The 20,936-nt window shown below is 41.4% G+C and overlaps 1 protein-coding gene across 1 annotated transcript; it reads left to right on the plus strand.

Moving 5' to 3' along the window:
• Window positions 1-372: 372 nt before the first annotated feature.
• Window positions 373-20,852, plus strand: LOC308370425 (multidrug and toxin extrusion protein 1-like; the record flags this gene model as incomplete). The annotated part of the gene is made up of 28 exons (XM_080845076.1): window positions 373-492; window positions 774-875; window positions 1,139-1,207; window positions 3,039-3,187; window positions 3,641-3,683; window positions 3,780-3,824; window positions 3,939-4,036; window positions 4,210-4,307; window positions 7,519-7,620; window positions 7,734-7,828; window positions 8,265-8,417; window positions 10,778-10,942; window positions 11,581-11,682; window positions 11,817-11,885; window positions 12,377-12,525; window positions 12,835-12,877; window positions 12,974-13,018; window positions 13,149-13,246; window positions 13,530-13,627; window positions 13,981-14,094; window positions 14,197-14,264; window positions 14,652-14,760; window positions 14,864-14,939; window positions 15,141-15,210; window positions 15,421-15,553; window positions 15,788-15,882; window positions 15,971-16,066; window positions 20,556-20,852. 28 exons carry the CDS (start codon window positions 373-375, stop codon window positions 20,850-20,852), a joined length of 2,901 nt encoding a protein of 966 aa, XP_080701202.1.
• Window positions 20,853-20,936: the final 84 nt, after the last annotated feature.

Raw genomic sequence — 20,936 nt, forward strand, 5'->3', positions numbered from 1 at the left:
ATTGCTCACTGGAACTCCTTCTCTGTGATAGTAAAAACTCCTATCAGTGCTCTGGTTGTATGATTAGTTCAGAGAGGACAAAGTGTGTTTCTTTTGTGACGGAGGGCGGTCTCTCTGATCACCCATGAGCAGTCTTGGTGTTGGAAGTGGATTATCAGTGTGTGTGTGAGTGTGCCTGAGCTGAGCTGAGTGGCTGGGGAGAGAGCATAAAGAAAGCGGAGCATTTTAAGCGTGACTTTACACAGCCTGCGTTTCTGTCACACTGTGTGCTCCACCATGCAAAGTGAGTACTGGGTAAAGTACAAAAGTCACAGGGGGCAGACTTGAGGCTTGAGAACAGCATTCATCGGTGAGTGCTTAAAACCTTGAGAAATGTTTTCCTCAGCGGAGGAGCCCAGTGCCAAGCTGTTCTGCTGTGGCCCTCTGAGGCGCTGGGTCCCTCTGGCCCTCAGAGAAGAGCTCTACCACATCCTGCGCATGACCGGACCCCTGGTAAGATACGGCGCTAAAGCACTCATGTGATGTGTAGCATATCTCTGGGTATCTTTACATTACAGTATTTCTTTTGAATACAACTTAGGTAACATAATGTTATATCATATTACTTATAAAATGTTTTGTCTGTAAAAGGGTACAAAATCTCAATAAATAAACTGTTTAAAAAAAAAGAATACAACTTAGAAGTAGATGTGTACAGTAATGAACTGATGTCTCACATTAGTGTATGTTTATAGATCTGTAGCTCACTATTCCCATCTGATTTGTCCTGATAGCTTTCCTACCGCGTTCTGAATTTCCTGACTCCGTTTGTTGTAACAATGTTTTGTGGTCGCCTTGGGAACACTGTGCTGGCGGGCTATGCCATGGCATCTGTGGTAAGTCACCCTCACAGATGCTTCCCAGTGTCTTCAGTGGTCAGTTCTCATAGTTAGAAGATGGAGGTTAAAACAAATATGAAGTTTAACAACAATCATTTTGTTGTGAAAGAATGAGTTATCAACCAAAATACCAAAATTGAGTTTCGAGTATACCTAATCTTACAGTCTATATCCTAAATATAGCCTTTTATACATTGAATGAACAGTTTTTATTAAATGTCCTGTGCATAATATAATGCATTGGATTTTGTGCTTCCCAGATTACAAGTGTAACCACTTTAGCAACAGGCGGAGGACTAACCCTAGCATGCAACACTTTAATATCTCAGGTATGGAACACATTTTTACCTGTCTTACAGTCATGACACAACACAATTCTTTGTGTACTTTTGACTAATTTTTCTTTTTTTTGTCTGCCATTTATTTATACCTGAACCAGATAAAAGCCTGTTTTCAGAGACGTTTGCCTGTGTGTTTGTGTCTATGTATGCTATGTACTGATATTGAGCTGTTTTCCTGTTTGTTGGCGTGGGTGTTTGTGTCATATGTTCAGTGGTGTCAAAAGTAAACACATTCGTTACTTAAGTAAAAGTAATGATACTGGAGTTTAAAAATACTCAGGTAAAAGTTGAAGTACTGACGTAACCTCTTTACTCAAGTAAAAGTAAAAAAGTACAGGCTCTAAAATGTACTTTAAGTATAAAAGTAAAAAGTAAAAAAAAAAAAACATTTAAAGACAAACTAGTTGGACTTTATATAATTGACACCACTGTAAGAAAAAATAAGCTTAATTTAATAGCTGATGAGTGCTACATGGAGCCCAAGACATGGTGTCAAAAATGTCATACAAAAATATAATAATGCTGTCAAAGACAACAAACTAGAAGAGCATGTTTTTCTCAAACTTTATTGGAATTCAAGTAGACCTCCACCCCATTTGCACATTCGTCTCTCATCAAGGGTCTTTGCAACTAGGTTCATAGTCTTCGCATATTCTGCCAAATAGTCAAATAAAAAACTCAAAATGTCATATTTATTTCATGGAACACTTTCAATTCAATAACAAACCAATTATGTAATGCTAATCATCTGTAATGAGGGTTAGTAAATATACTGTATAGTGTTTTAAAGCTTTTCAATTAAAAGTGAATATAGAATGAATATAGATATAGTTCAGCTTTAAAAATGAAAAGGGGCAGGTACATACGTGGGTATTTTTAGTGCACTGTAAACAGCTGTAATGGCCTTGTTGTACTTGTTCCCTTAATTTGTTTTGCTTTGTTACCGAGTTACACTGAATAATGTAAAAAACCCATTATTGGAACTGAAAAATATGTCTGAGGATTTGCACGGTGTCTGAGCCACCTATCTAATGTTAGCATGCTACTAGCTGTTAGCAATTCCTACGTGATTCTTGGGTTCGAAAAGTTTGCACCGCATTCTCCATGATCCTTTTTGCTCCCAACGATTTCGAACAATTCTTTGAGGTAGGGCCAGGGATGTGGACGGTTTTGCTGTTCTCCATCGCCACTACTGTCTAGCGTCTTCAGACCCTTCAGCCATCTCGCCAGAGTTGCCATCTCTCTCTGACACTGCCATTGACGCACGTTGTATCGTTTGTTCGCCTCCGTTGTCTTGTTTTGCGTCATGCGTAAAGAAGATGGATAGCCCTAACCAATGAATGTTATGGGTTTCTATGCTTCATCCAATCACGCTCGAAATCACTATCTGGATGGCGCCATTGAACTGTATTGGATGGCGCAAATTTGAAACTTTTAAAAACAAAACCGGTAACGAGCCTCATTTAAAAATGTAAGGAGTAGAAAGTACAGATAATTGTGTTAAAATATAAGGAGTAGAAGTAAAAAGTTGCCATAAAAATAAATACTCGAGTAAAGTAAAAATACCTAAAAATTCTACTTAAGTACAGTAACGAAGTATTTGTACTTCGTTTCTTGACACCTCTGCATATGTTGTGTAATATGTAATATCGTTTATGTGTACAACAATACTACTACTACTACGCTGAAAATATTATATATCGCTGTTACTTCTACTACTACTACTTTAAATATCATGCAGCGATTCTTCAGAGCTTACAGACACTAATGAGAGCTTTCCTGCTAAGCTGAGTGCCTGTGTGCTTGTTCCTCTGCTCAGACGTTTGGGGCGAAGAACCTGCTGCGTGTGGGGGTGATCCTGCAGAGGAGCGTCATCATCCTGCTGCTCTTCTGTCTGCCCTGCTGGGCGCTGCTGATCAACACCCAGGCCATCCTGCTGCTGCTGGGACAAGAGCCTGAGGTGGCCAGGTAACACACGCTGGACACACTGTGGATTATGAAACATGTTTGTTTGCTTGTTTGCTGATGTAATGCTCTGTCTTAGTCGCTAAAACATCAAGCAGTTTAAGTTTCCCCAGCTGTGAAAACAGAAAGTGTGTTTGGAAATGGACATCTGTTTCTTAGGGCAAAAAACACCCAGAGTTCATTCACTGTTCAAGTCGTTACGAAGGATGCCCTCTAAAATGAAGTGTGTTGAATATAATAGCTGTCAGACAGATAGCCAGTTATGTCATTTTTAAGCCATATTTGAAATGAAGTGTGTCGTATATAATAGATGTCAGACAGATAGTTTTGCCATATTTTAGCCATATTTGAAACAGGAAAGCCTTTAGGCCTCAGTTATTGCAAGGTCCAAATGGTTATTAGATTTGATTATAGTATGACTTCTTTCTCTAACATGTCCTATATGTTCTTCTATAGGATAGCGCAGATATATGTCATGGCATTTATACCTGCAGTTCCGGTAAGGTACAACACACATTTATATGATGACTCAGAAATAATACTTGTGAAATTATGCAACAGTCACGTTTTATGTTTTTTCCCCCCCAAATGACAGGCAATCTTTTTACACCTCTTACTGGTGGCTTACCTACAGAATCAGGTATACTCCATGCTCAACGAACTCACTATCAGTCCTAAACCTCATTGCTATTTGTCTGTTGATGGAGCCCATGAATGTGTCAGATGTAATAGCAGCTTCTTCCTGTGGCTGTAGGGTGTGATCCTGCCCCAGATGTACATGAGTGCTGTGGGTGCTGTGGGAACCTTGCTGATTAACTATATCTGTGTCTCCTGGCTGGACCTCGGTGTCGTGTAAGTTCACTGCTCACGCATATAACAAGCCACTCTTGTTAATGACAGTGTCACAATAGAAATTGTTGAATACAATGGACATGTTTGAGTTTTCATCTCTCTCTCTCTCTCTCTCTCTCTCTCTCTCTCTCTCTCTCTTTCTCTTTCTCTCTGTTTGTGTACATATGTTTCAGAGGTTCTGCTGCAGCCAACTCAGTCTCCCAGATCATCAACTGCCCTCTTTTATTGGCTTACATATTGTGGAGGAAGCTGCATGTTAAAACCTGGGACGGTAACTTAAAAAGTTGGCACAGCACCACATCAGTCAATTCAGAATTTCGGTATTAGCTTCTGTCAGTCACTCCCTAATATAATTTCTTCTCCTTCTCTCAAATCAACATACTAATTCCTACCATTGACCACTCAAGGACGTTGGCCTACTGTAAATTAATTCAGGAAAAGACATTTCTACAGGTTCACCACAATTTTGGGATTGAAGGCAGTCAAATTTAGCCTGACGATGTCATACTCATAATTCTATTCAGAATATGAGTCTGATACTGCTCCATTGGGCTGTGATTATGGGGCGTGTTTAAAACGAAATGCCTCTTAGCTCAATTGGATATACCTGGAACCAGTCAGAGCAACGTAGTATGACCATCGGGGCCAGTTTATACATTAATCTTTTACCGAATCCTGTAGGAAGGACGGCAAAAACATATTTTCGATCGACAAATACCTTGATAGCGTGTCTCTGTTCCTCTTTCAAAATGAATGCGCTGTCAATGTCTTCTAAAACAGACTTGAATCCCCAAATGTTAGCTCTCCAGCGGCAGCCATGTCTGTTGAATACGAACTCAACCCAAGCGTTGGTGACGTAGTTGATAACGTTACGGTTGATCATCTGTCCATCATCGTATAAAGCCCGCCCTGACAATTTGATTGGTCCGGCAGAATCCTGCCTTCTGATAATTTCTCCCAAACGGAGCAGTGCCAGATCGAACTTCCCAACCTCAAATGTTTTGGGCGGGGCTAAGTTCGGTCTGGCACCCAGGCTTAGTCAAATTAGGATCCTCACTCAAATTAGTATGAACAAACACACAGTAGCATTTCATGGCTTAATTAGTTGGAGTGCAAACTAATGAGCATTTTACTATCTCATTTTCAGCCCAAGGAGGGTGATCAGCACGAAGCGTTGTCACTACCCTTCCTTTTCAAAACTATAAGACGCCTCCGACTGTTTTTTTCCCCGATCTTCAACAAGATTTGTCTTGACACTTTAAAGGTTGCTCTTCCGACAGCAGACACTTTCCTGAGCAGGATGAAGCAGATTCGATGCCAACTGTACTCTCCCTCCCAAGAACTTTTTTTTTTTGATTCTGTATGCATTCCATATGGCATCCCACCTGACATAATCTAAACAAGGCCCGGTTTGGATTTATAGCTTAGATCACTCCTGTGAGACGGAAATATGCATCAGCGTTGAACCACAGACACCCGCACGTTCGTCTGCTAAAGCTGTTAGCTTTCCTGTCGGGATTGAAACAAGGACCTGTCACCACAGAGATGTTTTATTCAGGAGCGACACCATAGATCAACGTGGGCTCTGACTGCATAATACTCTAAAGCAAACGCTGCAGATTCCTCAGATGTTGCCTAGTGAACACACATCTGTCACTTTAGTGCATTTCTGTTTTGTCAAGGCTGAAGGTTGATGCTTCTCTCCTCCCAGGTTGGAAAAGGGAAAGCCTGCAGGAGTGGGGCTCCTTCATGAAGCTGGCCATTCCCAGTGCCGCCATGTTTTGTTTAGAGTGGTGGGTTTATGAATTTGGAGGACTCTTTGCAGGTCAGTAACTCATGCCTGTTCATGCTTGAATCTCTCGTGTAAGCCTTGCTTGTGGTTTTGTCGTTTAATAAGACAGATTTTGTCCTTTCCTAGGTATGTTGAGTGAAGATGACTTGGCATCACAACACGTTGTCATGATGATAGCATTTCTAAATTACATGGTAGAGATCTATAATTTAAGAGTCATTTTCTTTCTTCTTTGATCACAGATTGTATTTCAGGCATGGCCACTGTAATTGAACTGCTATATCATTTTAGAGCAGGGACAACATATTTGTGACAGAATTATGTGTCAAATTAGAGTCAATCTTTTGCAAATGGTAATATGTTTGTGAGGATTCTAGACTTTGTTGTGGTTTGTGTGAAATGTACTTTATAGCAGAATCTTTTAGGCTTTCTTATCAGAAGTCTCACTTAGTCACGTGTGACATCTCTTCTCAGCTTAAAAATGTGTCATTATTTTGAATGTGTCAAACATTAGATTCGATTTTCACAATGTCAACATGAAAAAACTAATGACAAATTTAACAGCATTAACTTGAGAACTATGTTCTTAGAATCTCTCTGTGACTCCAGGGTTTCCCGGTACTTAAGGGATTTGTTCTCTTGTTTAGGTTCCTCTGAGCATCCAAGGGGCCACATGTGTTCGTGTGGGCAATGCACTGGGTGCAGGAGACACTGCAGGGGCTATCAGAACTAGCAGGGTGTGTCTTGCCCTCTCAGGTCAGCCCCATGCTTCTGATTAGCCCTCATCACTCATCATAGCCTGTTGCACTCTGCTGTGTCATACTCCATAATGTTCCATACTCCATACTGTTCTATACTGTTCCATACTGTTGCATTCTGTTCCATACTCCATACTGTTCTATACTGTTCCATACTGTTCTATACTGTTCCATACTGGTCCATTCTGTTCCATACTCCATAATGTTCTTTACTGTTCCATACTGTTCCATACTCCATACTGTTCCACTGACTATTCCCTATATGTGTCTCATCAACAGCTGTGTTAGCAGTTTTTCAGGGTGTTATCCTGGCCTCCACAAAGCCAGTCATTGGCTTTATTTTCACTTCTGACGAGTATGTTGCCATTTATAATTTGCGTTGAAATTGTTCTGTCACTGTCATTTAAAATATTAATAATCAAAGACAGTGCTTCCTCAGCTGTGGTTTTAACTTTTTTCAGAAAAATTGCAGAGCGGGTCTCTGGAATTTGCACTGTTTACTGTTTCTCTCAGTTTTTCGATGGCCTTGTGGTGAGTGTTGCTTCTGTATTATCATAATTCATGTGAAAGACTGAAGCCTTTAAGGCCTTAGGCTCAAAACTCTCCAAAACTTGTGAAATCCTGTAATAGAGTAACATATCTCTGTAGAATCAGACTGAGTACTGCTGGAATATTTGATTCTATTTGATACATTTGCTGAATGATATGCGTCCATCCGTTCCATCCTTACGCAGTTCTTAATTTGTCAGACTTGGGTGATACAACTTAATGTTTTACACCAAAATTAGCAAAACCACTGAGAACAACTGAGGAGAAGAGTAGTGTCCATGTACGTGCCCTGTGTACCCAGGTATTAGTATGTGTGAGTAGCTCATGTGTCCATCTGGCTACCTCTCCCCAGTGTGTGAGCATGGGTATTCTCCTGGGTGCAGGCCGGCAGAGGATAGCTGCCTTGGCCAATCTCTTTGGCTACTACTGCATTGGACTTCCTGTGGGTATTGCACTGATGTTCTCTGCAGGACTGCGAGTGACAGGTTTGATCCCTCCCTCTCTTTGGCAATGATCACCCCCAGAAATGTTCCTAGTTACTAGTTGACAGATTAACAGAACAGTATCATACCTGTCTCTCTCTCTTTAAACTCCACAGGCTTTTGGCTTGGTCTGTTGGTCAGTGTCTGTGTTCAGACGACATTCTTCCTCACCACCATCTCCAAAATGAACTGGAAGATTATAACTAAGGAGGTATGCCTTATGTCTCTCAGAGTTCCTAGCATTGCATGTCGGACGAGGGAAAACACTACAAACGGACAGACTGTAGCAGCTGATTGGGTGCATGTGTAATCCACCAGTTCACTGTGGCTGATTTGTTGACATTGCAGGCAGTGGCACGTGCAGGAGTTTATGTCTGCAAACCCCTTGTGCCTGAACCTTATCCTGAACAGAAAACTCTGGAGAGCAACAGAGAGGTGTGTGTTTATTTCTGATGTAACTCCATGAACTATACAACAATGAATACCATACAACACAACACATCACAAACTAAGTGTTGGCATATTTGTTCATATATTCATGAGATATTTGTTAAACTGTGTTCAGTAAATACATCTCTTCTATTTCATAAAGAAATGCAGTTTAATAATACATGAACACAAACACCTTGTATATTTCCTTGAGTCAGGCAGAGAATGGCCAGGGGTCTTTGGTCCATCAGGGGCAGGAAGGCCTGAGGGCTCAGGGCAGTGAGAGGCAGCAGCCTGCAGCTCTGCTCTCCTCCTCTCAGCTCCTGCTCAGGAGAGGCCTCACCGCACTGGCTGCCCTCCTCCTCCTCGCTGTGGGAGTCACAGTCCACCTCCTCCTGCCTCTACCGGAGGGGTCCTGGGGCTCAAGAACCAACGTCACCATAGAGGCTGGAAACTGGACCACTGCCACTCCACTGGAACAAACTACACTAGCGATGTAAACCAAAAAGACTGGTTCAAAAGACTCTAAATGAACAGTACATATATACAGTAGGTCTGTGTCCTTGTCAGACACCTCTAAACACGTCTTTTCTATGACCTTCTATGCTTCATCCGTAACACATCTTACTTTTTCTTATGACTTTGCTTCTATGAATGGGAAAGAAGCTCAGTATGTATGCATAAAGAACATAAATGGGACACGTGAATGTTCACGCTTTTTGTTTTTCTTTGTTCAAAATAAAAAATATTATTCTGAGGTTGAGAACTTTGTTGGGGAGGGAGCATGTGATGAGCCCTGATGACACAGGTGAATATGGAACCTACTTTAATCATTTGATTTTCTCAAGAGGGGCAGTGGAAGTGGGTGTTGTTTTGTTGACCTAAGATAGTCTTGTAAAAAAATAAGCACAATTAACTGGTCTGTTAGTACATTAGAAATATGCAATAATAAACTAATGTATTTCTTTCTATATTTCACTGAAATAGAATTATAATACACTTTTATACATATTAAATAGGAGCCATTTTTAACAAGTTGTATTTAAATGTACCAGGAATGTATTGATTCAACAGTACGTTTAAATGATGCTTTAACTGTATTAAAGTGTTTTACTCTTATATGACATGCTTGGTTTGACTTAAATGCATTTAAAAGTTTCAACCAGATTCAAATCAAATCACATTGTCCCAGCAGGGAGACATGCTGCTTTATGCCGATATCTAGCTTTCTGTCAGAAAGAAAAAGAAAACGTCAGTAATTGATATCTATTGCCACATCAAATCTCAGCTAGTTTCATGTGAATTTGCAACAAAAAAACAATTTTTCAGTTGTAACCTTTAAGTGTGTACTGTACTATGAACTTCAGTGTGAAGGCCTTTTTTAAAGATATTTGGGAAGACATTTTATGAGTTATTCTTTATAGAAATGCCACACTGCTAACCTGTTCTTTTGTCTGTGCATCTGTTGTGCCCCTACTAGGGTTCATATAATCATTTCACACAACCCCTGTTTTTTATTAGTATGGCTAACAGGTTTCAAAGAAAAAAATCCCACCCCTCACCTACTTCTTAAAGTCCAGCTTAATACTTGTTGCCTATTAATCAGTGATGGTGTCCTCAGTAATCCCAACATACATCATAGTTCTGAGGTGAGTAGTCATGGGTTTCAGTGAACTTAAAGTGTTTGTTATTCGAGCATTCAGTCCTACTGAGACCTACTGTTTATTACGGCTCTGTCATGGATTGAAAATGATCAGTCCTGCTAATGGTGGAAGACAAGATAGGTGATAAAGTTATTCTACGCACACATCTAACTAAATGAAAGGAAAGTAGATTAACCTGTGAGGCACTGAGTGAGGGGTCAGGTGTAGGATTGTTTCACAGCTTGCAATGAACACAAGTGCAAAGTCACTCCCTCTGTTGGCGCTGATCTGTCTGTGATGGTAAGGAGTTAAGTCACAGACACGTGCATGAAGAAATCTCCTCTGTTTGTGGTAGGGTTCAGGCAGCCAGTGCAAAGGTTAGCCTGGAGCTGCTGCATAACTGTTGCAGCTGCTGGTCTGATAGGAACATTGTGAAATCTTTTCAGTGGCGCACCGAGGTAAACATTCATTTGCCAGGGTTAATTTAGGGTTGTGTTCCTGTGACAGAACACACTGAGGTGAGGGGATGTGATGTATAGGCATTACATTGTGTCTGTATTTGAGAAGTAAGTTTGAAAATTCAGCTTTTTCATTCAGTTTTCACGCTTTTGTGTTTATCCGGCTCACAGTACTACTCTTTGAACCGTATAATACAGGCAGTTAGCAGCTGCAGAGATTTTTTAATAAAAGTGTTCAAATATGTGCACTTGAGTATCATTCCTTGCTTCTTTCTAGTAAATTCCTAATGGAAGTACTACCACAAATATTTGAGATAAAACTAAGTGTTTTGTTTGAAGAGTTGAACTGTTTTTAATTAAAAAATAATTGATTTGAGTAAATAAAACAAGGAACATCCACTTTTGTCTGTGGTGTTGATAAGATAGATCGCAGTTGACCTGTTGAGCTTATCATACTGGAAATCTTATCATACATACAGTACCACTTGCTCATCCCCCTGAGATTAAATCAAGACTTCCTGTGCTCAACTCCTCCTTCAATCAGTGAACCTTTAATAGAGCTGAAACCCTCTCGCCCCTGAGGTTGCTGAAGGACGGCACTAGTAGTGGCACCCCCACACCTCCTGAGAGGCCGAGGCTGAGGAGACCATGACTGTGACTGGAGGCAAGGATGCGGGGCCCTCCTCAGCGGAGGAGCCCAGTGCCAAGCTGTTCTGCTGTGGCCCTTTGAGGCGCTGGGTCCCTCTGGCCCTCAGAGAAGAGCTCTACCACATCCTGCGCATGACCGGACCCCTGGTAAGAGATGGCGCTCAAACACTCATGTGATGTGTAGAATATCTCTGGGTATTATTCTCTGTGTTGATGTGGGCTATATGACTTAGACTACACAAGCAGTCAAAGTAAGAATTAGTCTGGTTTTCATTACAAGCCATGGAATATCTGAAAACAAAAACGCCATTGAAAAGTATTTTCTAAACCTTTTAATTGATCTGCTACAGTAAAAACTACAAAAGGCACAGATATTATACATACAAGTTCTGCTCTTTCTCCAGAGTGTCTTTCTCTCTAAAATGTTTTGGGCTTTGCATTAAATAGACGCTGTGGTCACCAGCTGGACAAACAAACTGCTTTATGCAATGGACGCCTAGTGTGTGCCCAGTTTGTGCCAAGTGTGTGCCCAGTTAGTGCCCAGTGTGTGCCCAGTTTGTGCCCAGTGTGTGCCCAGTGTGTCCCATCCTGATTGCTTCCCAAAAGATAGTGCAGTGTATCCCCCAGAAACCTGCTGAGTCACCTGTTGTCTCCACATCCACTCCAAACAAGCCAACATAACATAACAACACAAGACATGCATTGAAACTGGGCTTTTTGGGATGATTCCATTTCTGTCTTTCAGTGTGTGATAACTCTTTCTTCTCCCCTTAACGCCCTCACAGCTTTCATGTCGCATTCTAAACTACCTCCTGCCCTTCGTTGTGACGATGTTCTGTGGTCGCCTGGGGAACAGTGCTCTGGCAGGTTATGCCATGGCCTGCGCTGTAAGCCTGTCCTTGTACTTTTCATTACATGCTCCGTCAGTGCCTATGGATTTGTATAACCTACAGCAGAAGCCTTTCACACAACTTCTATTGTCCATGTTCTCAGCAGTGACAGCCTGCTTATTGTCCTCCAGGTTATAAATGTTTCAAGTGCAGCAACGGGACTTGGATTGAGCCTAGCCTGCGACACACTCATTGCTCAGGTAGGCTTCGGCTTGATGTTTAGTAAACATGATTTTCCAGATGACTGTAGCCTGAGGGTGATTTAATAGACGTGGAAGTAGCCTTAAAGAAGATCACCTTCTGTTATTATCCCCCTGTCATGGCAAATGAAAGCTGTTTCAGATGACATGCTGAAGGGGGTGTTTCCAGACTAAAACATTCTCCTCTAACTTCTATTGTGAGTGTGAGCCACCATGACATGGACAGATACAATTAGGGTGTGATGATGCTAAGGCTCTTTGCATATGGGCACGTGTGTGTGTGTGTGTGTCTGTGTGTGTGTCTGTGTGTGTGTGTGTGTGTGTGTGTGTGTGTGTGTGTGTGTGTGTGTGTGTGTGTGTGTGTGTGTGTGTGTGTGTGTGTGTGTGTGTGTGTGTGTGTGTGTATGTGTGTGTGTGTTTGTGTGTCTGTCTGTCTGTTGCGAGTGCCCTGCTGCTGATCCGTGTGCCTGTGTGCTTGTTCCTCTACTCAGACGTTTGGGGCGAAGAACCTGCTGCGTGTGGGGGTGATCCTGCAGAGGAGCGTCATCATCCTGCTGCTCTTTTGTCTTCCCTGCTGGGCGCTGCTGATCAACACCCAGGCCATCCTGCTGCTGCTGGGACAAGAGCCTGAGGTGGCCAGGTAACACACGCTGGACACACTGTGGAAGCTGTGTGACTGCAGTTTCCCAATCACAACCCCAGGCTTATGATTACACTGTCATCACAACATTAATTCCAGTGACATCAAATATGAAGACAAATTTCGATGAAGGCATTTATGAAAATGTTATTAATAAATGTGAAAATGTAATTATGAAAACACATTAAAGTCACTCTATCGCTATATTAGACCACAGAGATGTTTTTGATGTTGTTTTCAGAGTCCTTCAATTAATTGATGCTTTGCTCTGCTAAGAACCTGTGATACATAACCTTTTTTCTCTTGCAGAATTGCAGAACTGTATGTGTTTGCATATCTGCCTGCCATACCAGTAAGTCAACCAGAACAATATATCAAACCACATTTCACGCCAACATCACAATGCCATTTACTTTTTCATTAACTTGTCTTTATCTCAACCTTTCAGGCTTTGTTTGTGCATCAGCTACTGATGTCCTATCTACAGAACCAGGTATGCTACCTGTTTTTGTATTTCATGTATCTTCCCAAAGACTCCATTCTTAATCCATCCATCCATCCATAATTGTATTATGAATGTTCAGCATGTGTGTTTTATTGTCATGTGTTTTGCCTCTATGCAGGGGGTAATCCATCCACAGGTGTTCTCAGCCATGTTGGCCAATATTGCCAATGTGTTAACAAACTACACTCTGGTGTCCTGGTTGGACCTTGGAATCGTGTAAGTTATCCTGAAGCTCAAACAGTTGCTTAAAGATACAGAGTGTAGGCATCTATTAGTAGAAATGGAATATATTTATTTTATGTTTTTTATATTATGTTTTTATTAGCGTACCTATAACTACTAATTGTTGTGTTTTGGTTAGCTTAGAATGAACCTGTATTTATACTATAAAAATTAAGTACAATAACATTTAAGAAATGAAAAGAAAGAACAGAAATGAAAAAATGAAATTGTAAAATAATAATTATTATTACCCAACCTGATATCTTCCTTGCTCCAGAGGGTCTGCAGCAGCCAACTCCCTCTGCATAATCTACAACCTGCTGTTCCTGTTCCTCTACATCTACTGGAAAAGGCTGTATGCGCTCACATGGGGAGGTAAGAGGAGCTGTCTGACAGTGTATGCCTTTAAAAACTGCCAACTGCTTCGCCTTACAAACATTTCCACATGAATAGGAAGTACAACGGGAAATCTCCATAATACCTCAAAGCTGAAAACTCCAATCATACTCTGTGTGTGTATAATTGCCAAGTGGACAAAAACAGAAGCACAACCATAAGCCACTAACCAGGCTGCCTTTTCCGTCATTCACCTGGGGTGCACATCTTAGTATGCATCACTCTACTGAGTACTACCAGATTATAATGCAGCCATGTGACCTTAGAAGGATTCTGCTGCGTCTCCAATGGTAGTCAGTGTGAGCCTTGTCTTGTCTCGTCTTGTCTCCCAGGCTGGAGCATTGACTCCCTGCAGGAGTGGGGTTCCTTCATGAGGCTGGCTCTCCCTAGCGCCTGCCTGTGCTGCTTCGAGTGGTGGATCTACGAGATTGGAGGATTCTTAGCAGGTCTTTGCTTTTCAAAATACAAAGGCTCACACATCTATGCTGTAATTGAAGCCCATATAGGCAGCTCAGCATACTAACTTTCTCTTTGATATTCATCGCCAGGTATGCTGAGTGAGGAGGACCTTGCAGCCCAACATGTGGTCATAATGCTGTCTTACATCAACTACATGGTAGAACCAGTTCATTAAGTAAACAGTACATTACCCATTCACAAACCTCTCACATTTGGATTTTTCCTGACAAGTCAGACATTGATGGATGCTGTGCGAAAGCATAACCAGAAGGAAAATTAGTTAGGAGGACTACCATGAAGATTAACCCTGGGTGTACTTTTGTAATAGAGGTGGACAGCTTTATGCAATGCCAGCCTTGAGCAATTCAGCATTTAGAGGTGATTTTGATAGTGACGTGAATACATAATTTAGGAATCACAGTGATGATGAACTTAAGTTAAAGATACTTTTTCAAAAAAAAGCTCCAAGCATTCTAAGCATTCCATTATATTTAAATAATTTATAGAATAACGCAGTACTTACCTTATTCATGTGGTTGTTAAGATTCCTTTAGGTGCCCAAGGTGCTGCCTGTGTTCGTGTGGGAAATGCACTTGGTGCCGGAGACACTGCGGGGGCCATCTTAACCAGCAAAGTGATTTTGATCCTTGCAGGTAAACAAAACTGAACATTCAGACCCCTTCCTGTGTTTATGGCCTTGATGATTACGTGATGCCTCCCATGGTCTTGACTGCTTCTCTCTGTTTGACTCCACAGCTGTGTCGGCAGTTTTTCAAGGTCTTGTCCTGGGCGGCACAAAAAATGTAATTGCATACATTTTTACTTCTGATGAGTAAGTTGACTGAATTAATGAATCAGAATCAGAGTCAGAATTATTTTTATTGGCCAAGTATATTTACACATACAGGAAATTAACTTGGTGTATGAATTGACATATCTAAATAATGAGTTGTCTTTGATATATAAAATAAACAAATGGCAAGTAAAATGGATTTTGGCGTATCATAGCTGACAATGAGTCGTTGATTTCCAGGAACATTGCGGCGCTGGTTGCAAGACTCTTAGATGTCTACTGTGTTCTTCAGTTCTTTAACGGAATCATGGTAAATGGGACACATTTATTTTCAAAGTGTGTGAACATGAATGTTTGTGTGTGTGTGTGTGTGTGTATGTATGTGTGTGTGTGTGTGTGTGTGTGTGTGTGTGTGTGTGTGTGTGTGTGTGTGTGTGTGTGTGTGTGTGTGTGTGTGTGTGTGTGTCTATGTGTGTGTGTGTGCAATTACAATAAGTACATCATTTTCCTTCTCTTTCAGTGTGTTAGCATGGGTATTCTTCTCGGACTAGGACAGCAGAGAATAGCAGCTATAGCGTATTCAGTTGGATACTACTGCTTTGGGCTTCCACTACTCATAGCCTTGGTGTTCGCAGCTCAGCTGGATATTATTGGTAAGATAAAAGATTATATTCTGAAAGGTTTGCAAACCAATCCACAGGAGGTGATGAAAAGTACATTTGATCAGCATCCACATATCCTGTGGCCCTTTAGTCTTGGTCACTACATTGTTTTGAGAGCTACTACAACTTTGGTACTTCAAAGAGGATACGATTTGTATTAAAGGGATTTTTGTTTTTATTTCTCCAGCCATTTAACATGTTTGTGCCACTGTTTCTTTTCCAAAGGATTTTGGCTTGGTCTGCTCATCTCAACCGTGTTCCTGACAGTCTTCTTCATTGTAGTCATCTTCAAGCTGGACTGGAAGAAAATGACCAAAGAGGTGAGAAGGTCATTCATTGTGCTCGATTTTCTTTCACATTCAAATCTGGTGAGCTTCATCAGTCAAGAACATGTGCTTTGATTGACAGGCCGTAGCACGAGCAGGCAAAGAGATCTGTGGGGATTTGATGACATCACTATCAGAGACTGAACCGGATCTTCTGATCTCAGGAGGCAAAGGCATGGTAAGTATGTCCAAATGCCTTGGAGTTTCAGAAGCACCACACCTCCATTCATCAGAATCATACGGCTGAAACATAGTCATTTTAGTATCTAGTCAGGTGACATCTATTTCAGTATCCAATCAAGCTTCAGCTCAGAAGTGTAGAGTGACCATGCAAGATCAGGTCATGCAGCCCACCTCTTATTCAAGATGGTGGCATCTAGGGCAAGCTGGTCTAGGTGGCGAATGGTGTTAAGAACAAAGCAAACAACATGGAGTCCCGTGAAAATAGTGCAGATTTATTAACAGTGTACAAAATGAGTGAAACCAGGCAAATAACAACAATGTAACTAGAATGCGTTTCGTGAACGAACTGCGAGAGTGTGCTTGCTCTGTTGCGGCCATGACCGAGAGAACAAGTGCCTTGGAATTGGGGCAGGTGTCAGCTCTCCAGCTCTCCCTGCTGGATGAGCATGCACAAATGAGTATGCATGAGTGAGTATGCATGAGTGAGTATGCATGAGTGAGTAAACATGAGTGAGTATGCATGAGTGAGTATGCATGAGTAAGTATGCATGAGTGAGTAAACATGAGTGAGTATGCATGAGTGAGTAAACATGAGTGAGTATGCATGAGTGAGTATGCATGAGTGAGTATGCATGAGTGAGTATGCATGAGTGAGTATGCATGAGTTAGTATGCATGAGTGAGTATGCACGAGTGAGTAAACATGAGTGAGTATGCATGAGTGAGTATGCATGAGTGAGTAAGCATGAGTGAGTATGCATGAGTGAGTATGCATGAGTGAGTAAACATGAGTGAGTATGCATGATTGAGTAAACATGAGTGAGTATGCATGAGTGAGTAAACATGAGTGAGTATGCATGAGTTAGTATGCATGAGTGAGTATGCATGAGTGAGTATGCATGAGTGAGTGTGCATGAGTGAGTATGCACGAGTGAGTTAACATGAGTGAGTATGCATGAGTGAGTATGGTTGAGTGAGTATGCACGAGTGAGTAAACATGAGTGAGTATGCATGAGTGAGTATGAGTGAGTATGCATGAGTGAGTAAACATGAGTGAGTATGCATGAGTGAGTAAACATGAGTGAGTATGCATGAGTGAGTATGCACAAGTGAGTATGCACGAGTGAGTATGCACGAGTGAGTAAACATGAGTGAGTATACATGAGTGAGTAGAGCCCTGGTATGGAAGGTGTCTCTATTCCTAGTTATACAGTTGAATGGAGAGGGACAGAGAGAGAAGAGGAGCCTTGGCACAGGTGTCAGTGAGAGGTGTCAGTGAAGCACAGGTGCAAGCCAGTTTAATGACCCTATTATGATGTCATAATGGCACAGAGTTCTGCCATGCAAGTCTATGGAGAAAAAAGGTGATGGAAAAAGAGGAATAAAAAAGGAGTGGCAAGGAGTACCGCCACAAAAAGTCATAGCAGGTTGCACCGGATCGGGCCGGACGTTTCGGTGTTTGAACGGCGTCTCTATCTCAATCGGGCGAGGAGTAGTTAGCTGCAAGAAAAACGGGGAGAATAAATAAACTAGAATGCGTTTCGTGAACGAACTGCGAGAGTGTGCTTGCTCTGTGACAGAGAGAACAAGTGCCTATGAATTAACATGTATTTACATCTACTCAATCAGTGTAGTGGGGCCTTCTTCCAATATATTTTAGCAAGCAACCAAGCTCAACCATTATATTTTGGCTCCACTGACGTTTAGACATATGAGGGTATCTCAGAGTTTCGTTATACTGACTTACTGAGCTAAGTGAATTGTTGAAATTGCTATCTTGGTAAAAGGAAACATCTCTGCAACAATATTGGAATGAATGCGGTTACATAGCCAGCTTTACTTAAAGTTTATGGTAAGATAGGCCTATATGTTAGACTTAATGCAGTTAGAGTTAGACTGTAGGTCTAGTATCAAACGTAAGCAACACTTTTACTGTATAGCTAGAGAGCACGTGTATCACATTGGTTTATAGTCTGTCAAATTAGTTCTAGTTATTGGTGTTCGTTGGCATAAAAAGTTAGTCTTCTCTTATAAGCCTATAGTACATCTGATTAGAGCTAGCAACCATGAAAAACCTCTTCTGAAACTAAGAAGGATAACTATGACTAAATGTGACTAAAACTAATATGCATTTTTGTCTTAAGACTGAATCTAAAATAGCTGCCAAAATTAATACATCTCAGTGTTCATTTTGGCAGCTATTTTAGATTCAGCAGCTATTTTAGATTCAGTGCATATTAGTTTTAGTCACATTTAGTCATAGTTATCCTTCTTAGTTTCAGTCTAGTTTTCGAAAACTGAGCACACTACAACAGCTATGCTGTGTCCAGGTACATCCTCAAACGTTTTTCAGTTAACCTAATGATTCAAGGTCTCTCATGAATCATTACTCCCAGGACACGGGTTAATGTTAACTCACGCTATCGGCCACAACAAGTTAACCATTCTTTCAGTATAAGCAACTTTTGCATAGCCCCGCACAGCTAGGATAGCTCACGTTACCGTAGTAGGAATACAAGCCTTAGCTCACTATATCCACACAACTAAATTCATGAATTACTTCACAGGCTTACTTAACAACTTGAATTAAGGAAAATGATCCCCCGTTACGGCTAGCTGAAACTGCCAGTGGATACTCCCGTTACGTAGTGTTAGTTAGCCTTTAGCCCCGTACTCAGATGTTACAGCTGCTTAACACAGCTAAGATAGCTCTGCTTAACACAGCTAACGTTACCGTAGTGGGAATACAAGCCTTAGCTCACTATATGAATTACTTCAAAGGTTTACTTCACAACTTGAATTAAGGAAAATGGCGTCTCCAACGTTAACGTAACGTTAATTTATATGTTAGCTGCTACGGCTAACTATCAGTTTCCATTAAAATTTCAGTCAGTACACTGGAAATGCTGCCATTCAACTCACCTTAACGAAGTGGAAATACGGTAGCTAGGTTAGAAACTGTAGTTACTCTTATTCTTTCTCAAAGTTGAATTGAGAGGGACAGAGAAATACGGTTCCTCTTATTCTTTTTCAAAGTTGAATTGAGAGGGACAGAGAAAATGCGGTTCCTTGGATTTGGCGGAGGTGTCAGTGAGAAGCACAGCTGCAAGCCAGTTTAATGACCCTATTATGACGTCATAATGGCAGAGAGCTCTGCCATGCAAGTCTATGGAGAAAAAAGGGGATGAAAAAGAGGAATAAAAAAGGAGTGGCAAGGGGTACCGCCACGAAAAGTCATAGCAGCTTGCACCGGATCGAGCCGGACGTTTTGGTGTTTGAATGGCGTCTCTAGCTCAATCGGGCGAGGAGTAGTTAGCTGCAAGAAAAACGTACGGAATAAATAAATAAATAAAGAAAACTTGACGATAACAATACTGTGCTTCCCTTCGGGCAAGCACACTAATAAAGAAAACTTGACAACAACAATACTGTGCTTCCCTTCGGGCAAGCACACTAATTATCCAAATAGTTAATCCAACTGAAACCAGCAAAACCAATGCCCTCTTCACACTCTCCTTTCTCGCTTTAAATAAAGGCAAGTCATTTTTTAAATTGGAAGAATAGAGAGCTACCCATCCCGTATTGTGTCGAATACATTTCGTTATTAACATACATTAAAGTAACAGTATGCAACAATTATTCTTCAGGATTAGGGTAAGGATAAGCAGTTTTACCTTAAAATAACAGCTTGAAAAAAATTGGGGCGCTACAATGACTTTTAATATGGAGAATCACCTCCGTGCCATTGCTATACCAGGGTCCATAGCCTTATAACTGCTAAATGTAAGATTGCCTGACGCCGCCCGGCTTTCTACTGTCTGCCGAACTAGTAAGTAGCTTATTTGCCGTCTTGCTTTGTTTTGTGATGCACTTGCTTGATGTTTGACTGTGTTAGGACAGTTGTTGAGTAACTAGTTTGTCATAATGTCAAAGTCAGCACATTTAAAGAGTTTTGTTAGTTTTACCCGCTAGCATATCTTTAGCGAATAGCAATTGATCCGGAATGCTTCTTTAAAATATATGGTCAGCGTACATTGTTTCTTATTAATTACATAAAAGCATTATTATATCACCTTGCTAGAGCAATCATAGCGTTCCAGCATAATGTCCCATTTATAAACAGAGCATAATTATCCTGGTACTAATCCATCACTGACCCCCGACATCCCACTTCAGAGAGTAAACCACCCCCTTCTATGGGGAACACTTTTCTTGGGGGGCTGAACTGTTCTTCTTTTATAGAGCTGAATTCGCAGGTACCTCAGCAGCCCCTGAGTTGTGTGAGTAACTGAAAGTGCTGTGAGTTGTGATAGTGGTGAATTATGAATTAAATGAAGGCTGGTTGATGAGTGCAGGGGGAAAGAAAGTCAGTGTCATGGGGCATTTCAGTCAAAAGGGAAGGGGCTGCCTTTTCACCAACCACATGGATAATGTTTATAATTCTTTCATATTATTTGACTGATTTCTGATTTTTGGTGGGTTCAGGCAGAGAATGGCCATGGGTCTTTGGTCCATCAGGGCCAGGAAGGCCTGAGGGCTCAGAGCAGTGAGAGGCAGCAGCCTGCAGCTCTGCTCTCCTCCTCTCAGCTCCTGCTCAGGAGAGGCCTCACCGCACTGGCTGCCCTCCTCCTCCTCGCTGTGGGAGTCACAGTCCACCTCCTCCTGCCTCTACCGGAGGGCTCCTGGAGCTCAAGAACCAACGTCACCATAGAGGCTGGAAACTGGACCACTGCCACCCCGCTGGAACAAACTACACTAGCTGTTCTAACGAAGAACCTTTAGCCATGGCAAGATACTGGCTAAATACATAATGTGCTTTGTGTCATAAATCCACATGCAGACTGTGTCTGAATAGTTATCATGTTG

The sequence above is a fragment of the Sprattus sprattus genome (assembly GCF_963457725.1).
Source record: "Sprattus sprattus genome assembly, chromosome: 9".
Classification (NCBI taxonomy): Eukaryota; Metazoa; Chordata; class Actinopteri; order Clupeiformes; family Clupeidae; genus Sprattus; species Sprattus sprattus.